General features: G+C 48.3%; 1 protein-coding gene across 2 annotated transcripts in view; it reads left to right on the top strand.

Annotated features, from left to right (window-relative positions):
• The window catches only part of RFTN1 (raftlin, lipid raft linker 1), a 136,835-nt gene that overhangs the window by 29,580 nt on the left and 85,023 nt on the right, over positions 1-22,232 (top strand). For both annotated transcript variants that reach the window (XM_032801132.2, XM_032801129.2), the window contains exon 2: positions 19,259-19,445. In XM_032801132.2, the coding sequence (XP_032657023.1) occupies positions 19,259-19,445 (187 nt within the window). The remainder of the gene's footprint in view (positions 1-19,258; positions 19,446-22,232) is intronic.

Below are 22,232 nucleotides of genomic sequence, written 5' to 3'. Positions count from 1 at the left end.
CAACTGGTGGGTTGCTAAAAGAGGCGGTGAATATAGCCAGGAATTCACACATAGAACCAGGGTTTTTGAGTAAAAATGTCAGAAACCCTGTGAGCAAAGGGCTAATTTATTCATCATCCATGCCTGTGCTCAGCTGTAAACCCCCTTCTCCTAGCACTGACCTCACTGCTGCTCTCTGGATATGCTACCATTAGCTTCCTTCCAGCAGATGTGCAGTTGTGACTCTGTGAGTGAACATCACAGGATGCAACAGAGCAAGCTGATGCTGACTTAGGCCACGTCTACACTACGGGATAAAATCGAATTTGCTAAAATCGGTTTTATAAAACTGATATTATAATTTCGATTTCATGCGGCCACACTAGGCACAGTAATTCGGCGTTGTGCGTCCATGCTCCGAGGCTAACGTCGATTTCTGAAGCGTTGCATTGTGGGTAGCACTTCCGTAGCTATCCATAGTTCCCGCAGTCTCCCCGCCTCTTGGAATTCAGGGTTGAATGTTAATTGGCGCGGGGGGTCTTGGGGTAATGTCGTCGTCATTCCTTCCTCGGGAATCACAACCTGACAATCCTTGTGTGCCATTTTCCTGGTGCCCTGGCCGACGCATATGCAGGCAACCAATGGGAGCCCGTTCACTTTTTTTTCCCGGCACCGTTAATGTGTCTGGTGCTCGGAGAGGAAAGGCGAGTTACTCCAGCGCTACACGCGCCTTTCACTTGCTTTTGCAAGATAGCGAGATGATTACCTGTCGTTTCTGTTACGCCTACTGCCGGAGAAAACTGGCAAATGAGATGACGGTTATCTCTCCCTTCTGTACTGTCCGCTGCTATCACGAGTGCCCCTGGCTGCAATTTTTTGAAAGCAAAATTGGGGATTGGACTCACTTGGCAATGCGAGTCAATTCCTCCCTTTGGTTCTAAAATAGAGTCCGCCTGCCTAGAATAATAGGCATGTAATGAGATCAGTGTATCAGAGGAGCACAAGCTACTCGTGTTATTACAGGGCGTTCACCTGCAACACCGCACCCGATTTGCTTCCCTTTCCTCCCCCAACCTGCTGGGCTACCAATGGCAGTGCCCCTCCCCATTTGGTGTCATGACAGTTGTAAGGAATACAAGAATAAGAAACAGAGACGTGTTAGTTGAGATAAATCGAGGGGGGAGCACTTGGAGCGCCTCCGCGGGGCATGACAGGTCCAGTGCCAGGACGGCTCTATTTTTTAGGAAACCATAGGGAGGATATGCTCATTGCCAAGTGAGTCATCCCATATTGCTTTCAAAATTTTCGCCCCAGTTTCGATGATCGAAGCTGGTTCTTTAGCCGTTCTGTCCTATCTACTGGGAGTAACCAGGAATCATTGCCTACATAGATATTGAGCAATTATCAGGCTATCGGGGTTATCTCAGGGAGGGTGGCATTCCTACTGCACCGCTCGCCACGGGGGGGAACGGATGGGAGCGGATACTGCTCTTCATGCTGTACATGCGGATTCCGCAGCATTCAGTACACATGAGGGTGACATTGAAGTAGTCAAGGAATGAATTTCTTTCCTTTTCTTGCACCGTGGTGGGGGGGGGAAGAAAGACATGAGGAGCTGTCCCGAACCACGCCGACACTGTGTTTGAACCTACGACATTGGGAGCTCAGCCAAGAATGCAAAATAGATTTAAGAGCTGCTGTGGACTGTGGGATAGCTGGAGTCCTAGTACCCCTCCCCCTATATGGAGCGCGTCCAATTGAGTCTCTGGCTTCCGTTACGCTTGTCCCGCACGCTGTGTATCCTGGAGTTTTTTTTTCAAACGCTTTGGCATTTCGTGTTCGTAACGGGAGCTCTGATTTACAACAGATTTGCTCCCATTACAGCGATCAGACCTAGTGATCTCCCGTACGGTTCATGCTGAGCTCTCTTTTGGATTTGGATCCTGCATCGCCAAGCCGATGGCTGATCAGAGCTCCACCTGGGCAAGCAGGAATGTATCAAAAGTTCGGCCGGGCTTTTCTGTTTAACCTGCCCACTGCAATCCGAGTTCAAGATTGCTGTCCAGACGGTAGTTGTTGCACTCTGGGATACCGCCCGGAGGCCAATAACATCAATTTCCATCCACACTAACCGTAATCTGAACTGTGAATATCGAATTTAGCGCTACTCCTCTCGTCGAGGTGGAGTACAGAAATCGATTTAAAGAGCCCTTTATCTCGATATAAAGGGCGTTGTAGTGTGGATGGGTACAGCGTTGAATCGATTTAACGGCCATTAAATTGATTTAAACGTGTAGTGTAGACCAGGCCTTAGACTCCAATCCTGCAATTAGCTCCTTCTAGATGTAGGGGTCTGCCTGCTCCATTGTAAAACCCTGCAGAATGTAGGACTGTAAAACCCTGCATGCAGTGGCATGGCACACTGCAGCTTTACTGCCGTACTAGTGGAGCATTATCTTAATTTGTTTTCATCTTATGCACCAAGTGTGCACCATGTTTTAGCCATGTGCTGCTATAGACTGCTTGCTTTTCCACCACATAGCAGGGAAGATATATTTATATTCTGCATTTACATATTTCTTTTTAAATATGTATTTTTGCCTTATGTCATAAAAAATTCTAAATAGACCAGTTTATATTGCATCGCACTGCAAACTGTGCAGCCATCTAGATCTTTTGGAATTTGATAATAATTGCCTAATGATGAGGAGGATTCCTGCTGGCATGAAAACTTGTGTACCAGGGAACACAAGTGAGTTAAAATGGGTCTAAAAAATAAATATTGATTTTATGCAACAATTTTATCAGCAGTGCCACTGTCATCACAGGGTAAATTAGTAGCCTCTAGCAGCTGTGGGTGACTGTGGCCAAGGGCTAAAAAGCTTAATCAGAGAAATATTTTAAAAGTTAATGCTCCAAAGTCACATTAAGTAAAAATATAAATAAATAAATAGATTTTTTAAAAGAAAAATCCTGTAACATAGGTTATTAAAGTTTATAGTGAAGCACTATGCCCATTCTCCTTTTTTAATTTAAGTGACAGTACTCATAAGTTGAAGCTCTAAATTTCACTTTTCTTAAAAATATTATAGTCTGGTTGAGGGATTTCCTCTAGTTTTCTAGCTATCTTAAAAAATACTCCTCTAGTGCAGAGAGATTAAATACATACAACTTTGGCGGATAACTAACTATTCTTCTTCGAGTGATTGCTCATATCCATTCCAGTTAGGTGTGCGCGCGCCGCGTGCACGTTCGTCGGAAGATTTTTACCCTAGCAACACTCGGTGGGTCGGCAGGGCGCCCCCTGGAGTGGCGCCGCTGTGGTGCCGGATATATACCCCTGCCGACCCAGCCGCCCTTCAGTTCCTTCTTACCGCCTGTGTCGGTCGTTGGAACAGTGGAGCGCAGCTTAGCTGACCTCTGCACCCTAGCTACTCGTAGTTTCTGTGTAATACAGTTATAACCTATACATTTTTTCTTAATAGTTAGTTTAATGATCACTTAGCGGGGTTCGGGGAGTAGCCCCTTCCTGCAAATGGTGCGCAGCCCATGCCGCGCTCACCGGTTCTTAGTCCGTGCCTGCCGGCCTCCGGCATTGCTGACAGAAATCCACAACGACTCCTGTTTACGGTGCCTCGGGGATCGCAGATAAGTGCCCCATTTGCACGACGTTTAAGCCGACAACAACATGGAGCGGCACTTCATTTCCCTCCACCTTCTGCACAAGCGCGGCTACTCGGCGGACAGAAGCGCCTCCTCGGCACGGACCCCGCTGGCACCGGCCGTTGCCGGCACCGAAGTCGACTCGCACCGCTCATCTCTCTGAGGTTGAGGAAGCCCACGACTCCTCCTACCAGTGCCGACAGCTCCCCGGCACGCGCCGTGGTTGACTCCCTGCTCCTGCTGCTTCTGTGCCAACAGCACCGCAGCCAGAGAGCTCATCACAGTTGGATCGCCGGCACCTGACACCTGCAGAGACACTGAGGATGCCGGCACCCTTGATTCCGGTCCCTGGGGCCGTCGAATCCAGTGCCTGGCGCTCCCCGGCACGTCGCCGTGGTGAACTTCCTGCTCCTGTTGCTTCCGTGCCAACTGCACCACAGCCAGTGAGCTATCTGAGTCGGATCGCCCGGCACGGCACCCGCCCTGGCACTGACAACGCTGGCACCGTCGATCCCAGTCCCACAAGGGGCCTTGTCATCCGGTGCCTGGCCGCTCCCTGGCACGCACCGTGGTTGGCTCCTGCTCCTGCTGCTCTGTGCCATCTGCACCGCAGCCAGTGAGCTCGGTCTAAGTCGGATCGCCTGGCACCGACTCCTGCCGCGGCACCGGCTACGTCGACACCGTCAATCCCGGTCCCACAAGGGCCGTCGATCCGGTGCCTGACTGCTCCCGCATGCGCTGTGGTTGAGCTTCCTGCTCCTGCTGCTTCCATGCCCACGGCACCGCAGCTAGAGAGCTCATCTACCTCGGATCGCCCGGCACTGACTCCTGCCGCGGCACTGACAACATCGGCACCGTTGATCCCGGTCCCACGAGGGCCGTCGGACCCAATGCCTGACTGCTCCCCGGCACGCGCCGTGGTTGAGCTTCCTGCCTGCTGCTTCTGTGCCAACGGCACCGCGACCAGAGGGCTCATCATCACTTGGATCGCTCCGGCACAACACTACAGAGGCACCGACGACACCGGCACCGTTAGATCCAGGTCCCACAAGGGCCGTCGAATCCAGTGCCTGACTGCTCCCCGGCGCGCGCCGTGGTCGAGCTCCCTGCTCCTCTGCTCCAGTGCAATCTGCACCGCGGACAGGGAGCTTGTCTAAGCCGGATCGCCCGACACCGACCTGCGACACACTGGCGCGGTCAGCCCTGTCGATACCTATCCCATGTGGACAGTAGAATCCGGTGCCTGACAGCTCCCGCGTACCACTGGTGGTCGAGCTTACTGTCCCCCACGCCAGAGGCATCACACCGGCGAGGGTTTTCTTGCCATGACAGAGTAGATGCTGCCTGAACCCCCGGCCGCCGGTGCGGGTAAAGTCTCTTTGCAAGCCTCCTGATGCGTCGGCGCTCCCATCCTCGGCAGCCGGTCGCACTCGCCGCACCGGTCGGTGTCCCGTTCACGACCGCGATAATCTCGCACCGTTCTGGCTCCATCACCGCTACAGGCGCTATGACTGCTGTACTGCCCCGTCTTGAGGTCTCGGTCGACTCGCCGACCGCTGTAAGTAGGAAGGTCCGGATCTCGTTTCAGGTACGGGTGCGTCTTCCGGTACCGGTCCGAGGTGCCAAGTTGGGCAAGTCTGGTGAGTCAGAGACTCTGACCATGATTTTTCAGCACTCCATGGCCTTCCGGCCACGCACCTGTCTTCCCACGCGGACATCTCTTATGCTCAAGACCGCGATTCTGGTGTGCCCACAACACCCTAAGGGCCATCAAGACCTCCCATGGAGGGTAGCGCTCAATGTGGACCTCCAGGTGCAGGAGGTCCCGGAGGAACGGAACCGGTAGTAGCTCTTCTATGGTGGTTCCCCCACTAGAGGGGCCTACCCATTTTTCGGACCATCCAGGCTATTGCCAATACTCTCTGAGGGTTTCGACTGCTTGCTTGTCCGTCCCCCGCCTGCTCACTGGTCATCCAGTTGGTTAAGACCAGTGAACGGGATGGCCAGCAGGCGCCAGCCCTGAAATTGTAGGGGGCTACGCGAGTGACCCTACTCACTCGCAAGGTGTACTCTGCAAGGGCCTTATAGCCTGCGTGACAATCAATGAGCCCTGCTTAGTCCCTATATCCGTACCACTGGATGGGCGATGGATAAATTTATGGAGCTTCTCCATCAAGACCCGCCAGAGCTCACTGCCCCCTTGAATGAAAGGAAAACGGCGGCCAGAGCTTCCCTCCAGCCTTGTTACCATAAGGAGCATCTCATGACATCAGGTTTGGAAACCTCTTTGCGGTGAAATCAACCCCCGACGGGAAGCCCGAAGGACACAGGGTCCTCATGCGATCTCTCTCCGGCGTGCATATGCCAAGATCCTACTGCAGGCCTTCGTTCCCAGCCACACCACCGCCACACTCTTATCCTCGCCACAGATAGGGCTTTGGCAGACGGCGCAGCTGACTGGTCGCAGACGACGCGCAGGGACCCCGAGAGGGCAAGATCTGAGTCCCTTGCAATGAGGGGGGCGGGGGGGGGGGGGTTGGTCGGGGGGGTCATGGGTGGAGGTTCATGCGAGGAGTCAGGTGACCAGTTGGAGCTCAGCTAGACCCAACAGATAAGGGCAAGCTGATAATGGGACCATCTCCATAGGACCAGTTGGAAACCCTCAGTAAACCGACTTCACCGCAGCCTTGACCCCAGCACCGTAACCTAGGTCTCTGACTAGAAAGGCCCAAGGCATCCAGCGCCCTCCACCTGCAAGACATGGGACACCGGAGTCAAGGCAACCAGTCCCTACCACTGATACCGGGCGAAACTTCCCATCAGAGGATCGCTGGCGGCTCAGGTCGCCTTTGGCCCAGACAGTCTCCCAGATGTCTTCCCTGCCCAAGGGTGGGAGATGCATCCTTGTCATGGCAACCGATCCCTTCACTTGGTGCCGGTCATCAGGTAGGCACAATTTCTCACCCTTGGGCCATCCAGCTGTCGGCGGGTGGACAAGCAGTCAGCAAACCAGGCCTCGACAGGCTCGGCCCTGGTCCGCAGAGGAGAGCAATGGTCTGGAGTCAAAACTGGGAATTATGCCTCGCCAAAAGGGGTGATTTTAAACTGCGACTCGTGAACTGCGTGGCCACCTGCAGTGCAACGTGGCAGCAGGGACAGTGGGGCCTGGCCCGCTCAGTGGCTTAATTGGAATCTCTTGTGGGGCATGCCGTAATGCTGTCCCCGTTCCCACCAGCCCTCCCGGCTGCCTCCAGACACTGGCCTGGCACCACAGCACCGGGGGAAGGTCGAACTGATGCTGAACCCAATGTTGGGCCCAGCACACCAAAAACCCCAGCACCTAAAGGGGAGCATCCCGGGAGAGAGAGGGAGAAGTGTCAGGTCGTTGTATCGGCGCCAATGAAGCAGTGTGCGGTTCCCCCCTCCAAAATCTGCGCCGAAAGACAATCCCCATGAACCCTGCAAGGGAACAGGTTGGTTTGCTCTTGAACCCTACAAGGGATTGAGCGTGCGCTGCGCGGCAGCCTCAGACCATCTTTAACGGTTGAATGTCTCTTACACCCATTCTAGCCAGGTCAACAGACCTCTGTCGCCAGGCCATAAACTCTGCCGTTTTCTCCGCTCTATAGATATCTCAAACTTACTATACGGCGGCGACATTTGTCACATTGTCTAGCACTCTATAAATCTTTATGTATGGTCTAGTTTGTATATCTTTTTGTGTTCTTGTGTGCCTGAACAGATTGGCCCGCTAAATTTCTAAATAGACTGCCTGTCCTCCCTGTGTTTAATGAGCGCTCTTGTACTGCGTTTTATAAAAGGGTAATTCATAGTCTCCCCTCAGCCTTCCCTTTTGGGTTAGTAACCAAAACCCACAAGCTTTTTAAGTCTCTCATTTATTAAGCGTAAGGTCCTCGCGCACCTGCCTGCAACGTCACCGGAAAGCAATCTTCGAGGATTGCACCCGATTGCCAGCCCGCGCGCGCGGCGCCGGCGTGGTACCGAGGAGCGCGCTCAGCGTGTGGTATCGCCGGTTTGGGGGGTTTGTCCGTACCGGGACTACCGGGCCCTGATCCCACTCCAACTTCCTCTTGGCCGTGGTCCAAGTTAAAACTTCAAGTCCGCGGTCTGCTAACACATGGGTGGACATATGCAGGGGGGCCACCTCCACTTTTGTTCCAACCTGTCCCTCTTCAAGGCTCCTTCGGGCGCCGAATTCCTCTTACAAAGAGTTGCAGATTGCCCGGATGGGAAACGGACGTGGGCAAAAGGCGGACAGGTTACTTACTGCACTCCTGTCTCCATTGAAATTAAACTTTAGGTCTTTAACTATGACATGGGGGGCAGAATGTACCGCTTGTCACCTATTCTAGTTTGACCCATCAAGTATGATCATGGAGGTGTATGCCGCTTTTATCTTAGCTGACACGCACTTAAACCCTCCAAAACTAACAAACAAAAAACAAAAAAAAAAAAAATTCATCAGGCCTGTCAGGCAGAAAGGCTAGGAAACTGGCGAAAAATGATAGCAGCATATGTGGGGTCTCGTTGAGCAACGAAAATTTCCACCTGGAGGCTCCATAGTGTATGCGACCGGTTGCATCTCCACCTTAATACTTACCACTCAGAGAAGGAGACGGATACCGTTATGGCATACAGATCATAAGCTAGCATACAGGCTTTAGCCTATTCGATTTGCACACATCAGCGCGATACGTGAATGAATAGTAACCAAAATTTGCTACTGTGATAAATAAGGTACTTATCCAGACCTGTCCTCATCGTACGACCACGAACCAATCGTCACATCGCAGGTAGTTCGACACTTCTTGGGTACATGAAGCCGTCCTCTCTCACGGATGGAACAGTACACACGGGACTAATTGTATACATTTGTGAGAGTTATGACGAAAACTCCGCCCAGGTAGTGCGAGACCATTTTTTACAGGTGAATTGAAGGCCACTAACACGCGGCGAATGACTTCGTTTTATACTTCGGGAACAGTGAGTTCAGCGAGATTCCTGCCCCAGGCGCTGATAGTTAGCATACGTGCACGATACTAACTCCCGCTACCTTACAATGGCATGACTATGCCGTAACAGTAGTCTCTTTACAATAGACCTCTTGCACGGAAACTTCTATAGATGTAGGTAACGTCTAGGACGCTCCTTCTAAAAGCTACCCCAGTTTTCTTGTCCTGACGATGATTAACAGCTAGCGCGCCACAAGCGTAATAACTGCAGTTGAGCTATACCACTCATATCAGAACCACGCATCCATGAGACGTAGATCAAAGTATATAGCGCATCGAGCATTCTAGTGCCAGACCACCTACTGACGATGTACCGCCGCCCTAGTGCCCATATCCCTTAACTTATCTAATCACAACCTCTTATCTTCCCTATTCCCTACCCAACCCGTACGACGGTCCAGACCTGTCCTAGACCCACAAGAATTCAACCAGCGTATGATAGGTTGAGTTCCCCATGTTCCCCTGGGAAACTACCCCTGTCCTGGAAATCCTGGAAGTCTGGTAATGCCGCCCTCTATATGAAGACGCGTAATTTTCACAAAATGCAATCTTCCCTGCCACGGGAAGATCCTCCATTCTAAGCCAACCGTCGGTACTCCGGTTTACGGTCGTGCTGTTTGGCCTTTAAAAACAGCCCCATAGGCATTTCCCAAGTGCGTGCCACAGGCGCTCCCATCTCAAACCGATGGCGCGTATGCAATTTCCGTATCTGGACGATTGGCTCATCTGAGAGACTTCCAAGACACATAGTCGCTCAGCATGTGGGCATCGTCGGGGACCATTCACATGTCTAGGCCATGCTCACTAGGAGACACCTCTCTGGTTCACGCATGGGGTAGACTTTCAAGAGCTATTCTGGACTCCAAGCGAGCCGGATCCTCCTTACCACGCCGCGTTTCAAGGCAATGGGCACTGATCACCGAAGTCTGCAACTTCGACCCGGACAGGGCCTATGGTCAACGATAGTCACCATTCCCATCGATCACTTAGACTCCCTAGAACCGGTGGCTAAACCCCTCCCTGATGTGGGCAGGGATGCCGCTCCATCCGCATGACGGCAGTCCGCCTGGCGTGCCAGGATTCCAGCAGGCAGCTGCGAGGCCGGAGCGACCAGTGTTACGGCAACACAACGCCATGTGCTCCATAAGAACCTGGGAAGGAACATGGCCCTCTCCCTTTGTCCAGAAGGCCATCCATCCTGGCACTTTGCATAGCCCACTCGATATTCCTGTAGCATCCTTACTCCAGGCATTCGGAAACGCCTTAAGGCTTTCAAGCGAGCCTTTCCTGTCTCTTGAGTGGTCGCCCGCCAGTGTGCTGCATTTGGTTTGCTGGAAGTGAGTTTTCCCGCACATAGTGGACCAAGTTCCGCTTACCGCATGAACAGGAAATGTCCCACGTTTCCTCCTACCAAGGTCTCTCCCCGGGACCGATCTCGCCCATGTTCTCAGGCCATAGAAGGGCCAAACGCTCCGCCGGCTCAATTTGGGTCCTGCCCAAACTTCGCAAGGGGCAGGATCGCATCATGCAGGTACCCAGCGTGGTCCAGACAGCACTGATACGCCACGTTGCCGCCTGTCCAAGCCAACCCATTACCCTGCCACTCACCCACGCTCATATCTCAGGACCCACGGCAGACTTCGCCAACCCGGACCTGCAGTCTCTTCCCCCACCAGGTGGCTGATGCTGACTAGCAGGGTAGCAGCGAAGGCCTTCCACTGGTCAACGTACCTGCCTAGTGAAGCGTTTTTCTACAGGTGTGAACGCTAACTTACTCCTGCTGCAGTCTGATTCCCTCTATTTTGGACTACCCTCGCCACCAGAACAGGGCCAGCGGTGTCATCGCTGAGGGTACACTTGGCAGCGCATCTTTACGCTTCCTGGTGCCTAGGCTGCGGATCGTTCGGCATTTCTCCACCTCTATGGTTCGAGGTTCTCACGGGCTTGGAGCACTTACACTCTGAGTACAGCCGCCTTAACCGAGAGAGCACTGGGACCTCAACATGGTTTTTAACCAGACTCTATGTCGTTCCCCCAGATTCGAAGCCCGTATAGCATCCTGCTCGTTGCCATATCCTGTCTTGGAAGACAGCTTTCTCGTCCGCCATACATCACCAGTGAGCAAGTCCTCCGAGCTCAGGGCTCTTACGGTGGTTCCAACACGCACGATTTTCCCAAAAGACGAGGTGCACGTTACGTCTCCACGGCCTTTTCCCCCTAGGTGGTGTGTAGCTTACCTGTTTCAACACTCAACCGATGGGTACAACAGTTGCACTCCTCTGGAACGTCCTGAGGTTATGTTGAATGGACAAAGCCATTTCCGACGCCCCAGACATGGCGTGGTTCCGCTGGAGTAGCAGATCGGAGGAAAAGGCCTACCTGTTTCCTCTCAGAGATCTCAATCTGGGGCTAACGTGCACACACTGGTTATGGGACTTTGGGTCAGCAGAGCCACATCATATGCCTTCTACCAGGGCTTCACACTTCGTCTGCTGCGCTGCTGACTCGTGTCCCTACCACGAGATCTCACCTTGCGCGACTCCAATGGTCTCTTGGTCCATACCTTTGCCTCTCGCATATGCTTCTGTTTACATCAAGATGCGCCAGCCTCTGGCTCGGCCGCTTTTGCATTTTGCAGTACTCAATCCGACCCACGCCTACAATAAGGCTTGGGATCACCTAATGGAAGGATATGAAGCAATCACTCGAAGAAGAAAAACAGTTACTCACCTTTGTAACTGTTTGTTCTTCCGAGATGGTTGCTGCATATCCCATTCACACCCGCCCTCCTTCCCACTGCGGAGTTTCCGGAAGAAGCAAATGAAGGCAGCTGGATCGGCAGGGGTATATATCGGACCATAGCGCGCCACTCCAGGGGCGCCCTGCCAACGCCACTGTGTGCTAGGGTAAAAATCTTCCGACGAACGTGCACGCGGCGCGCGCACACCTAACTGGAATGGATATGAGCAACACATCTCGAAGAACAACAGTTACAAAGGTGAGTAACCGTCTTTTCCTCTTCCCAGGGCTATGTTGAGTTCTAGGATTATGTCATTGCAGAAATAGAAAGAAAACCAAAAGAGTAATGTTTACTTTAGCTGTGTTAGAAATATAAGGTATGGAGAGGGGACATTATTCCTTGTCAAATGGGAAAGGTTAAAATTCACAGGAAGACATATTAAGTCAAACCAACCTAATAGCTTTCTTTGACATGGTAACAAATCTCATGGATAAGGGGCAGGTGGTAGATGTGGTATATCTTGACTTTAGTAATGCTTTTGATACTGTCTCACATGACCTTGTAAACAAACTAGGGAAATATAACCTAGATGGAGCTATTAGAAAGTTGGTGCATAACTAGTTGGAAAACCATTCCCAGAGAGTAATTATCAGTGATTTACTGCCAGGGCATACCAAGTGGGGTCCCGCAGGGATCGGTTCTGTATTCATTTCTATTCAATATCTTCATCAATGATTTAGATCAGGGATTCTCAAACTGGGGGTCGGGAACCCTCAGGGGGTGGTGAGGTTATTTTATGGGAGGTTGTGAGCTGTCAGCCTCCACTCCAAACCCTGCTTTGCATCCAGCCTTTATAATGGTTTTTAATATATTAAAAAGCCTTTTTTATTTATAAGGGAGGGTCGCGCTTAGAGGCTTGCTATATGAAAGGGGCCATTAGTACAGAAGTTTGAGAACTGCTGATTTAGATAATGGCTAAGGTTAAGATTCTGTTATGGGTATTTTTAGTAAAAGTCAGGGACAGATGATAGGCAATAAACAAAAATTTACGGAAGCCCACAACCTATCCCTGACTTTTACTATGGCTACCGTGAGAGGAGGTCAGACAGAGCGCTGCCGGGGCTTGCAGCTGCTCCAGCTCCGCCCCTGCTCCTGAGGTAGGGGCTGACCCATCCTCGGCCACTGCTCCAGCATCCCTGGGGCTGGCAACTGGCTGCTGTTCCAGTGGCCCTGGAGCTGACTGCCAGCCAGATGTTCCAGAGGCCACTGCTCCGGGGCTGGCTGCTGCTACTCTGGTGGCCCCAAGACTGGCTGCCAGCAGCTGCAACAATGGACCTGGGGCTGCCCACCAGCCACTGTTTTGGTGGCTGTTGCTCTGGCAACCCCAGGACTAACAGCTTCTCCAGCCCTACCCCAGAAGAAGTGTTAGAGGTTCCAGAAAGTCACGGAATTCATGACCTCTGTGACAGAATCATATCCTTAATAATGGCACGGAGAGTACACTTATAACATTTGTAGATGATACCAAGATGGGAGGGGTTGCAAGTGCTTGAGAGAAGAGGATTAAAATTCAAAATGAACTGGACAAACTGGAGAAATGGTCTGAAGTAAATGGGATGAAATTCAATAAGGACAAATGCAAAGTACTGCACTTAGGAAGGAACAATCAGTTGCACACATACAAAATGGAAAATGGCTGCCCAAGAAGGAGTACTGCTGGAAGGGATCTGGGGATCATAGCAGATCACAAGCTAAATATGAGTCAACACTATACACTGGTGCTAAAAAAGCAAACATTGTTCTGGGATGTACTAGCAGGAGTGTTGTAAGAAGAAGTAATTCTTCCGCTCTACTCCATGCTGATTAGGCCTCAACTGCAGTATTGTGTCCAATTCTGGGTGCCACATTTCAGGAAGGATACGGACATATTGGAGAAAGTCCAGAGAAGAGCAACTAAAACGATTTAAGGTCTAGAAAACATGACTTATGAGGGAAGACTGAAAAATTGGGTTTGTTTGGTCTGGAAAAGAGAAGACTGAGAGGAGACATAACAGTTTTCAGATATATAAAAGATTGTTACAAGAAGAAGGGAGAAAATTTCTTCTTCTTAACCTCTGATGATAGGACAAGAAGCTTAAATTCCAGCAAGTGTGGCTTTGGTTGGACATTAGGAGAAAATTCCTGGTAGGGTAGTTAAGCACTGGAATAAATTGTCTAGGGAGGTTGTGTAATCTGCATCATTAGAGATTTTTAAGAGCAGGTTACCAAACACCTGTCAGGACTGGCGTAGAATACTTAGTCCTTACATGAGTATAGGGGACTGGACTAGAAGACCTCTCGATGTTCCTTCTAGTCCTACGATTCTATGAATCTATGTTTCTATGATTATTTTCAGATTTTAAGATATTTGCACAATATGAAAGTTTAATATATTTATATTATTGTCATCTTAATCATGGGTGAGGACAACTGATGTATTATTTCACAGAATGTCCTTGTAGTTCTTATTTGTGAAAGGTGTAGACTGCAGCTTCCCAGAGTTATCCAAGTCTAATTGTTTGATACAGGTGAAACAGCCCACTGCATTTGTAATATTCTTCTCTCTTAATATCTGATGAAGGATGCATCTGCTTATCTCAATATAGACTCTAGCACAATTGCTAGAGATCATCTATGGCTTAATTCCAGGGGTTATGGAGTCCTTAATGGAACAGCAGTATTTATAAACATTGGCCTAAAGGCCCCAAAAGACTTGTGTCTAACTGTCACATTAAGCTCCTAAATCCAACATTTAGGCACCAGAGATCATCAAAATCCCACTCACCTGCTGCCTAATTCTGTTTGTGCCTAAAGTCCCTCGGGCACCTCAGTTTTCACCATTAAAGTTCCCTAGGCCAGCAGTTCTCAAACTGTTGGTCAGGACCCCAAAGTGGATCACAACCCCTTTTTAATGGGGTCACCAGGTTAGCTTAGACTTCGTGGGGCTGAAGCAGAAGCCCGAAATCCACCACCTGGGGCCAAAGCTGAAGCTCAACAGTTTCAGTAGTGGGCGTTGAGGCTCAGATTACAGGCCCCCTGCCTTAGACTGAAGCCCTGGGGCTTTGGCTTTCCCCCCCTCCCGCCCAAGGTGGTAGAGCGTGGGTTCCCCCCATGCCGCCTCCAACCCGAGGTGGTGAGACTTGGGCAGGCTCAGGCTTTGGTCCCCCCTGCTGGGATCATGTAGTAATTTTTGTTGTCAGAAGGAGGTCATGGTGCAGTGAAGTTTGAGAACCCCTGCTCTAGGCAAAGCCTAAGTCCTTTTTGTGGATTTAGCTTATTGTTTTTTGGAACAGATTGTCTTGTGGTTCAGGGACAAGACCCAGGATAGCCCTAAGTGAGCAAACACTGGGGAACTTTAGACATCACCAGTGCCACTTTCTATGCAAACAGGAAGACAGTGCTACCAAAGTAAATACTCTCCATATCTTTCCATGGCTTCTGGGAGGGTTGCTTTGGATAAGGCTGACAAATAAAAAATAAAGAAGTCCAAATTATCCCCTCTGGTACAACAAGCAGAGGAGACAGAGATACAGTGGGCTATCTCCTGTGGGACACTAGGGGAGTTGCAGTTTTATGGCATTATCTGCCCACCTCTTCAGGGGCTAGGCTTTGCAGGGTTTTGGGGAAGAAAGATATGGAACTAGATGCTAGTTGCTGTCTGTGTCTCCATTCCTTGCTAGCCTTTCAGAGTTCTGTTTCAAATTCCAAGAGGAAGTTAATTAGGGTGACCAGATGCCATGATTTTATAGGGACAGTCCCGATATTCAGGGATTTTTCTTATATAGATGCCTATTACTCCACACCCGCTGTCCTGATTTTTCACATTTGCTCTCTGGTCACTCTAAAGTTAATGCTATTGGAAGCAGCGTTGATTTCTGTGGATTCTCCTGCCCAGATGTTAGTTTGCAGCCAGGAAGTGTTCGCCAAATGGTAGCCTTGTTCCAGAGAGAGCTGTGCTGTCAGAAGATGAAGCCACTAGAATGGCTCCAAGGAGTCTCCTAGCTGTAGCTGCCTCTTCATCTGTGATTCTCAGCTTTTGTCTCCTTGTGGACCTCAGGATCTAAGAGACTGGGAAGTTGCACCTCCACCTTGCACTGCCCCTCAGATGGGCCCGAGCACCTGAGGGAACAATCACCTTTAAATTTTTCACAATTCATCCTCTAGAATTCTGTGTCTGGTTTGCCTCTCTGTGTTTCTGTGCAGGAGGGAGACAATTCTATTAGCAATATAGAATTTATGGGCTAATCTCGGAGTTGTAGACCCCAGGAAACGCATGGCCCTTATGGATGTCAGTTGTTTCATGGGGGAATATTCTTTTCCTTCTCTAGGATCTGTAAGATACTGTTTAATCTGTTGGTAATTAGTATTGCTGGAAATACTTGCAGCTTCAATTATCAGCCAAGCAGTAACCTAATTTGCCTTGGAATCAGTTCCATACACACTCCACACTTCTGTTTCTACTTTCAACTATAGCTAAATTGAAAAACACAGCATCTGTCATTTACAAGCTTCTCACATTCTCGTCTAAACCTAGACCAAATAAACAGAGCAATCACTGAGGTCGGGATGTGAAGTGTAACAATGAACTTGGGAATGTGGAGCAGAATTGCAAAAATGTTAGTAGATCTACAGTCACTTTAAAATCAAGATTGATACAATGGAAAAACCTGTTAAGAATGAATTGGACCTTTGGCAGGATACACAGGTTTGCCGTGTGTAATTACTGTAAATACTGGAATTGTGGAAAGGTTTGCTCTGCCACTGACCTGCTGTGTGTCCTTGGGTAAGACACTTCACTTCACAGCTTCAGTTTCCCCATCTTTAAAATATGGATAGTTCATACTTTGTAAAATGCTTTGAGATCTACAGGTGAAAAATGCTATCTGTTATTGAAGTCAATAGGACTTTTTCCATTGACTTTAACTGGGGGTTGGATGAGGCTCTATGAGAGTGTTAAGATAGATGGAAATAATACTAAGGATTTTTAAAGTGCTTGTCTTGGGGCACACATATGTTTGCTTTGACATTTTCCCATCGTATTTGGCATTTGGGAGGAAGTAATTAGGCAACTGTCTCATACTTATGTGCTGACCTTCTATTAGATACCCAAATCTTTCTTTTAGAGCGTATGCAGAATAATCCAGACATAAGTAAAGACGCATCCATTGTTCATGCCCAAGGTGAGCATGGGTAAAGCTGTGAGTTTGTCACGGATTCCGCAACTTTCTGTGACCTCCGTGAATTTTGCAGTGACCAGTGCACCTGGCTCAGAGGCAGCTCAGGCAGCCCCTGCACCAGTTGCACCGGCCACTGCTGGGATAGTTCTAAGGCCACTGCATTCCCCCCGCCACCTCCATAGCAGAGTTGGGTGTGGGAGGGGGCAGGGGTTAAGGCACAGCGTGGGGTGAGGTGGGCTCTGAGTGGCGCTTACCTGGGGGTCTCCCTGGAAGCAGTGACATCACCTTGCTCACCTCCTAGGTGAAGGCATGGCCAGGCAGCTCAGTTCACTGCCTCCGCCTGCAGGCACGGCCCCTGCTGCTCTCATTGTGCCTTAAACAATAGCTCTGAGCAGGGCTGCCCAGAGGATTCAGGGGGCCTGGGGTCTTCGGCGGTGGGTCTCAGAGCAGAAGTACCCCGCGCCGCAGGTCTTCGGGACACTTTGGCGGCGGGTCCCGGGGAGGAAGGACCCCACGCCGCAGGTCCTCAGGGCACTTCGGTGGTGGGTCTCAGAGCAGAAGGACCCCCTGCCACTGAATTGCTGCCAAAGATCATGGGGGCCCCTGCGGGGCCCGGGTCCTGGGGCAAATTGCCCCACTTGCCCCCTCCTCTGGGCGGCCCTGGCTCTCAGAAGTGAAATCACCCCTACTCATTGTTTTAGGGTGTTAACTCTGAAGCTCACCGAGGATAAATCAATGTCAACATTAACTGTCAACATTTTAGCAGAAATGTTCTGGTGGTTAGTTTTTTCTTTCTCAAAACGTAGGGTAGACTAGATAACCTAGCTCTTTACTGTCCACTGGCTAGTGCGGCATTGTTCTCTACTGCATGTTCTCCAAGGGTTTGTCGAGGTCAGTTCTAAATTTCTCAAACAATAAGGCTCCACCATTCCCATTGAGAAACTATTCCACAGTCTTGATAGATCTCACTGTTAGAAAGCTATTTCAGCTTACATTTTCTTGTTATTAATATAATTACTTCTCCTGTACTCTGGGGCTCACAGTGAATAGTCATTAGAAGAAGTGGAAGGGAGAGCCCTCCAGAGGAGGTAGGTGTTTTGAACAACACATAAGTAGAGTTTAGACACTTGGGCTTTTCCCTCCACTTTACTTCCTAGCAGGACCAATACAATTAACAGTGTGTTTGATTATTTATATTTATTATACATTATTTATTGGATAGCTCTTTTTATGAACCCCAAGTGATTAGTGTGTCGTTATATATCTTAAGGAGCTGAATTATCTGTCACCATATACATTTCTTAGGTTTCTCTCTTTATTTACAAATTAAACAACTGTGTCATATCGCCTTCAATCAAAAGCTTCATTATCCTTGTCTGGAACACGTTCTTACCTGTTAAGAAAAAGTGTACATGGCATAGCTATCCTATTATTTAAATTATTCCTCACTATTATTGGTTTAGAATATTTATTAGTTTTTGATACCTTCTTTCATTATTCATAAAGGATACCCACACTATCTGATGAGAAATGCAATACAATAAATCTTTATTTTGCACAACTAGCATCTTTCAACAAACTCTATTCCAGAGTGATTTACAGCAAGGGTCCAGTCCTGTGGGGAGCTGAGCACTTCCTGCAAATGGCTGAGTGCTCTCAACTCCCATTGATTTCAGTTGGTGTTGAAGGCACTTGACACCTCACCTCACAAAACTAGGCTCTTAGGCTGTAGTTAGTTAAAAAAATAAATGATAGCCAAGGGAGAGAGGAATTAGGCAGCAGACCCAGGGAGGAAAGATGTGTTTGCAGATAACACTTGAAAAAGTATGGAGAGTGGCAGAAGCAGATGCAGGAAGGTTGTTGTAAATGATCTACAGATTCTCTTCTCAACTATGCAGGGCTACTGGGATAAGATAGGATCTGCCAGACTGGATCAGACCCAAGGTCCATCTAGTACAGGATCCTGTTGGATAGTAGCCAGCACCAGGTGCTTCAGAGAAAGGGGTAGAATGTGCAGTAGGTAGAGTGGGGGTGGGAAGATTATCCCTTTTATTATAACTGGATATTCTTTTTATTCTTATGAATATCCGTTTTTTTTTAAAATCTTGCTAGGATCTTGGTCTCAGTGGCATCATGTTGCAATGAGTTCTGCAGTCTGTGCATTGTGTGGGGAAAAGAGTGCTTCCTTCTATTATTTTTGAATTTGTCATCTTTTACATTCATTAATGAATTTCCCCTTGTTCTTGTGTTAGATTTTGACCTTTGGTGCTGATCATTAAATTGGGGTAGAATGATGTCTCCTGAAACTTGGAATGGTGCATGCTGCTACATGCTTACTAAATGTTCCCTCCCCACACTATCCACCAAAAATCCAACATACTTTGTATTTTAATGTGATTCTGACCCTTTACATCTAATTGGACCAGTCATTTATGCAGTAATTAAACCTTTTGCAAGACAATCTGTTAAGAATTCTGGAATCAAGTAAACCTCAGTTAGCTACAGGTATATCAGCTGGAATGGTGCACATCAGTGTGAAGCATGCTTACCTCCAGAGAGGCTGGAATGCAAAAAAAATAGTTTATTTTAGGATTATTGATCCATTTATTTTTTGTTTTTGTTTCCAGCTGAGCTACCAAGATCCTCTGCAATCAAGCTCTCTTCCTGGCGTGATCTTCCATCTCAGCTGCAAGAACTGTATCAGCAGGGTTTCATCTTGGCTGCTGTCCACCCTTTTGTGCAACCAACTGATGAAAAAGAGAGGACTCCCCAGGAACAAATCTTCAGGGCTGTGCTGATCAAGAAAACAGAAAGGTAAAGCACTTCCAGTGAGCTTGGATAAAAATAGACAATGAGATTTCCTGCTGAGTTTTGACCTAGATCAGGAAATTATAGCAATGTCATTGCTAATGTTTGCTGTGCAAGGCTTGGATATTTATTTGTAGGCTTGAATAGACTTAACATGTTCTTCGTGTTTATAATCCATCTGCATTTTGTCAGCTAAGACAGAAAATAACAAGTTGAAATCTGCTTTATATTTTGGAATGTGTTATCATGAAAAAGCAAACAAACCCTGTGTCAAATAATTTGCTAAGACAGTCCATTTTTTGTTCTTTATTCTAATAATTTAGTGGATTAAATAAAGCCAGAAAAATATTTACTTTGAAGAGGCATAAAGCCAGTGGATAACACAATTAATCTGAAAATTGTAAAGTAAAGTGCATTTTTGTACTTTAGCTACAAACTTTACTCCCAAAACTATAAAAGTGCTTTTAATTTTCCAACCCAATATAAGTCATTTTAAACCAACAGAACATGAGTCTGTTTGCTTTGTTCTGTATTTTAAATTGTATTAAATATCTTTGTATAATACAGTCAGTGGCTGGGGATGAATAAATAAAAGGGAACACAATTCCTTCTGTTTTAATCTCCCAATTTAATAAAAATCAATAGATTTTTCTGCTTCATCATTCCAAAAAGAGAGAGAGAAATTGAGAATAAATATTCATAATAGTATTAAAATTTTTAGTAAAGAGTTTTTAAAAATACATTTAGACTCCTAAACTTTAAGGCCAGGAGGGACCATCATGATCATCTAGTCTGCCCTCCTGCATATTGCAGGCCACAGAACCTCACTGACCCACTGCTGTAGTAGGCCCATAACCTCTGTCTGAGTTACTGAAGTCCTCACATTTTGTATTTAAAGACTTCAAAGAGAATCCATTTAATGCTGGATTGATAGCCATGGGGACCACAGTCCACTATTTGCGGGACAAGTACAAACAAGCAGTGCAATCTTCCCATATCAGAAATGCTCCTCAGCACTGCTCCGACACAGTCTAGATTAAAGGCCTGATGCTGAAGCTTGCAAGGATCATCCCCTGCCTAAAAACACTAAGCCTGCTATGGACGATGCTTAGCAATAGGCGGCTGTGTGTCCATCTGGGTAACAAAGTCAGCTCGCCCTGGTTCCTCCACAATGGATTCCCATAGGGCTCAGTACTTGCGGCGACGCTCTTCAATGCCTACACGAGTGACATGCCACCAGGGAAGTCACTCAGATTTGTATATGCAGATAACTTTGCTCTGGCGACACAAGCAACCACCTTCAGTAACATCAAGTCGACCTTGAACAGGGACCTAAACACCATGGAGGAGTATCTCTGGAAATGGAGGCTCAGGCCAAACCCCCACAGAACAACAGTCACTGCATTCCATCTTGATAATAGGAATGCTAAGCGCGCTGTGAAAGTGACCTTCTGCAGCAACACTATGCAACATGACCTCTCTCCAACTTATATGGGAGTGAAGCTGGACTGCACGCTAACCTTCCATAACTAGCTGAAGAAGGTAGCCACTGAGACGAAGACAAGGGTCAGCCTGGTCGAGAAACTGGCAAGCACAAGCTGAGGACCATCAGTGCTATGGACATCAGTGATGGCCCTGTGTATTCTGTAGCTGAGTATTGTGCACCGGTATGAACAGAAGTAGCCACAGTCGACTTGTTGATGTCCAACTAAACACTGCAATGCGATGCATCACTAGAATCCTCAAGTTGACCCCAACACCCTGGCTGGCTGTGCTGTCGCACATTGGAGTGAATGGATGGGAAAGCAATGCCTTAACCCTCTGGGAAGTCCAGCGAATCAAGGAAAAACTAATGTCTCCTCAAGCACTAGGACCTCAGTGATGTCCCTCACCACCGCTTGAAGTCATGCAAGCCCTTTTGGAGCTATGCACTTAACTTCCAGCAATGTGACTTCAACCCTGATGGAGCTTGGAAAGCCGAATGGAGTTCACAAGAAGTCACAAACACCTTGTGAAAGACCTGATGCAGATCTCAAGCTTACGGGCAGCCCCAAATAGCATCCACATAAACCATGGCAGATGCAGACACTTGATGCACAAATGGAAAATTAAAAACCCTCCAATGTGTGACTGTGAGCACCCCGAACAGACTGTGGGACATATAACAACATAATGACTGCTTCAAAAATACAAAGGAGGCATCGCAGGATTACACTCCTCTACTCCTGATTCAATTATCTGACTTAACCATCTACATGTAAAATTATAGTTGTTGTTCTACATCTACATCAGGCATGAGAAGAAGCCCTACTATGCTGGAACAATTTCTAGGAATTAAAGTGATTTCATTCTCCTTTGCCTATTCTTGTCCTTATCTTTTTCTGCTGAGGATTTAGACAAGGAGAGTAATTGTGGTTTGGATACTTGTTCAATAGAAATTGGAGTAAGACCACAGTCTCACTTCACACAGCCTACCAAATGATCATCAGACGATAGAAACTTGACATCCCTACCAACTACAGATAGGGCCAAATTTGAGACAGTGGCCTAAGGGAGAAAGGCTCCATGTTTCACTACCAATTACATATAGGCATTAAGTATCCCAGGTAGATTGACTTTGTAAAAGAATTGTCATTTTACACTGATTTGCTTTGGGGCTTGTCTACACTACCATCTGGATCGACGGGCAGTGATTGCTCTGGCGGGGGTCGATTTATCGTGTGATTGACCGACTACCGATCACTCTAGCGTTGACTCCGATACTGCACCTCAACGACAAGCACAAGGGGAATC

Source organism: Chelonoidis abingdonii, chromosome 2 (genome assembly GCF_003597395.2).
Source record: "Chelonoidis abingdonii isolate Lonesome George chromosome 2, CheloAbing_2.0, whole genome shotgun sequence".
NCBI classification, from domain to species: domain Eukaryota; kingdom Metazoa; phylum Chordata; order Testudines; family Testudinidae; genus Chelonoidis; species Chelonoidis abingdonii.
This window is presented reverse-complemented; position numbering and strand designations above follow the sequence as displayed.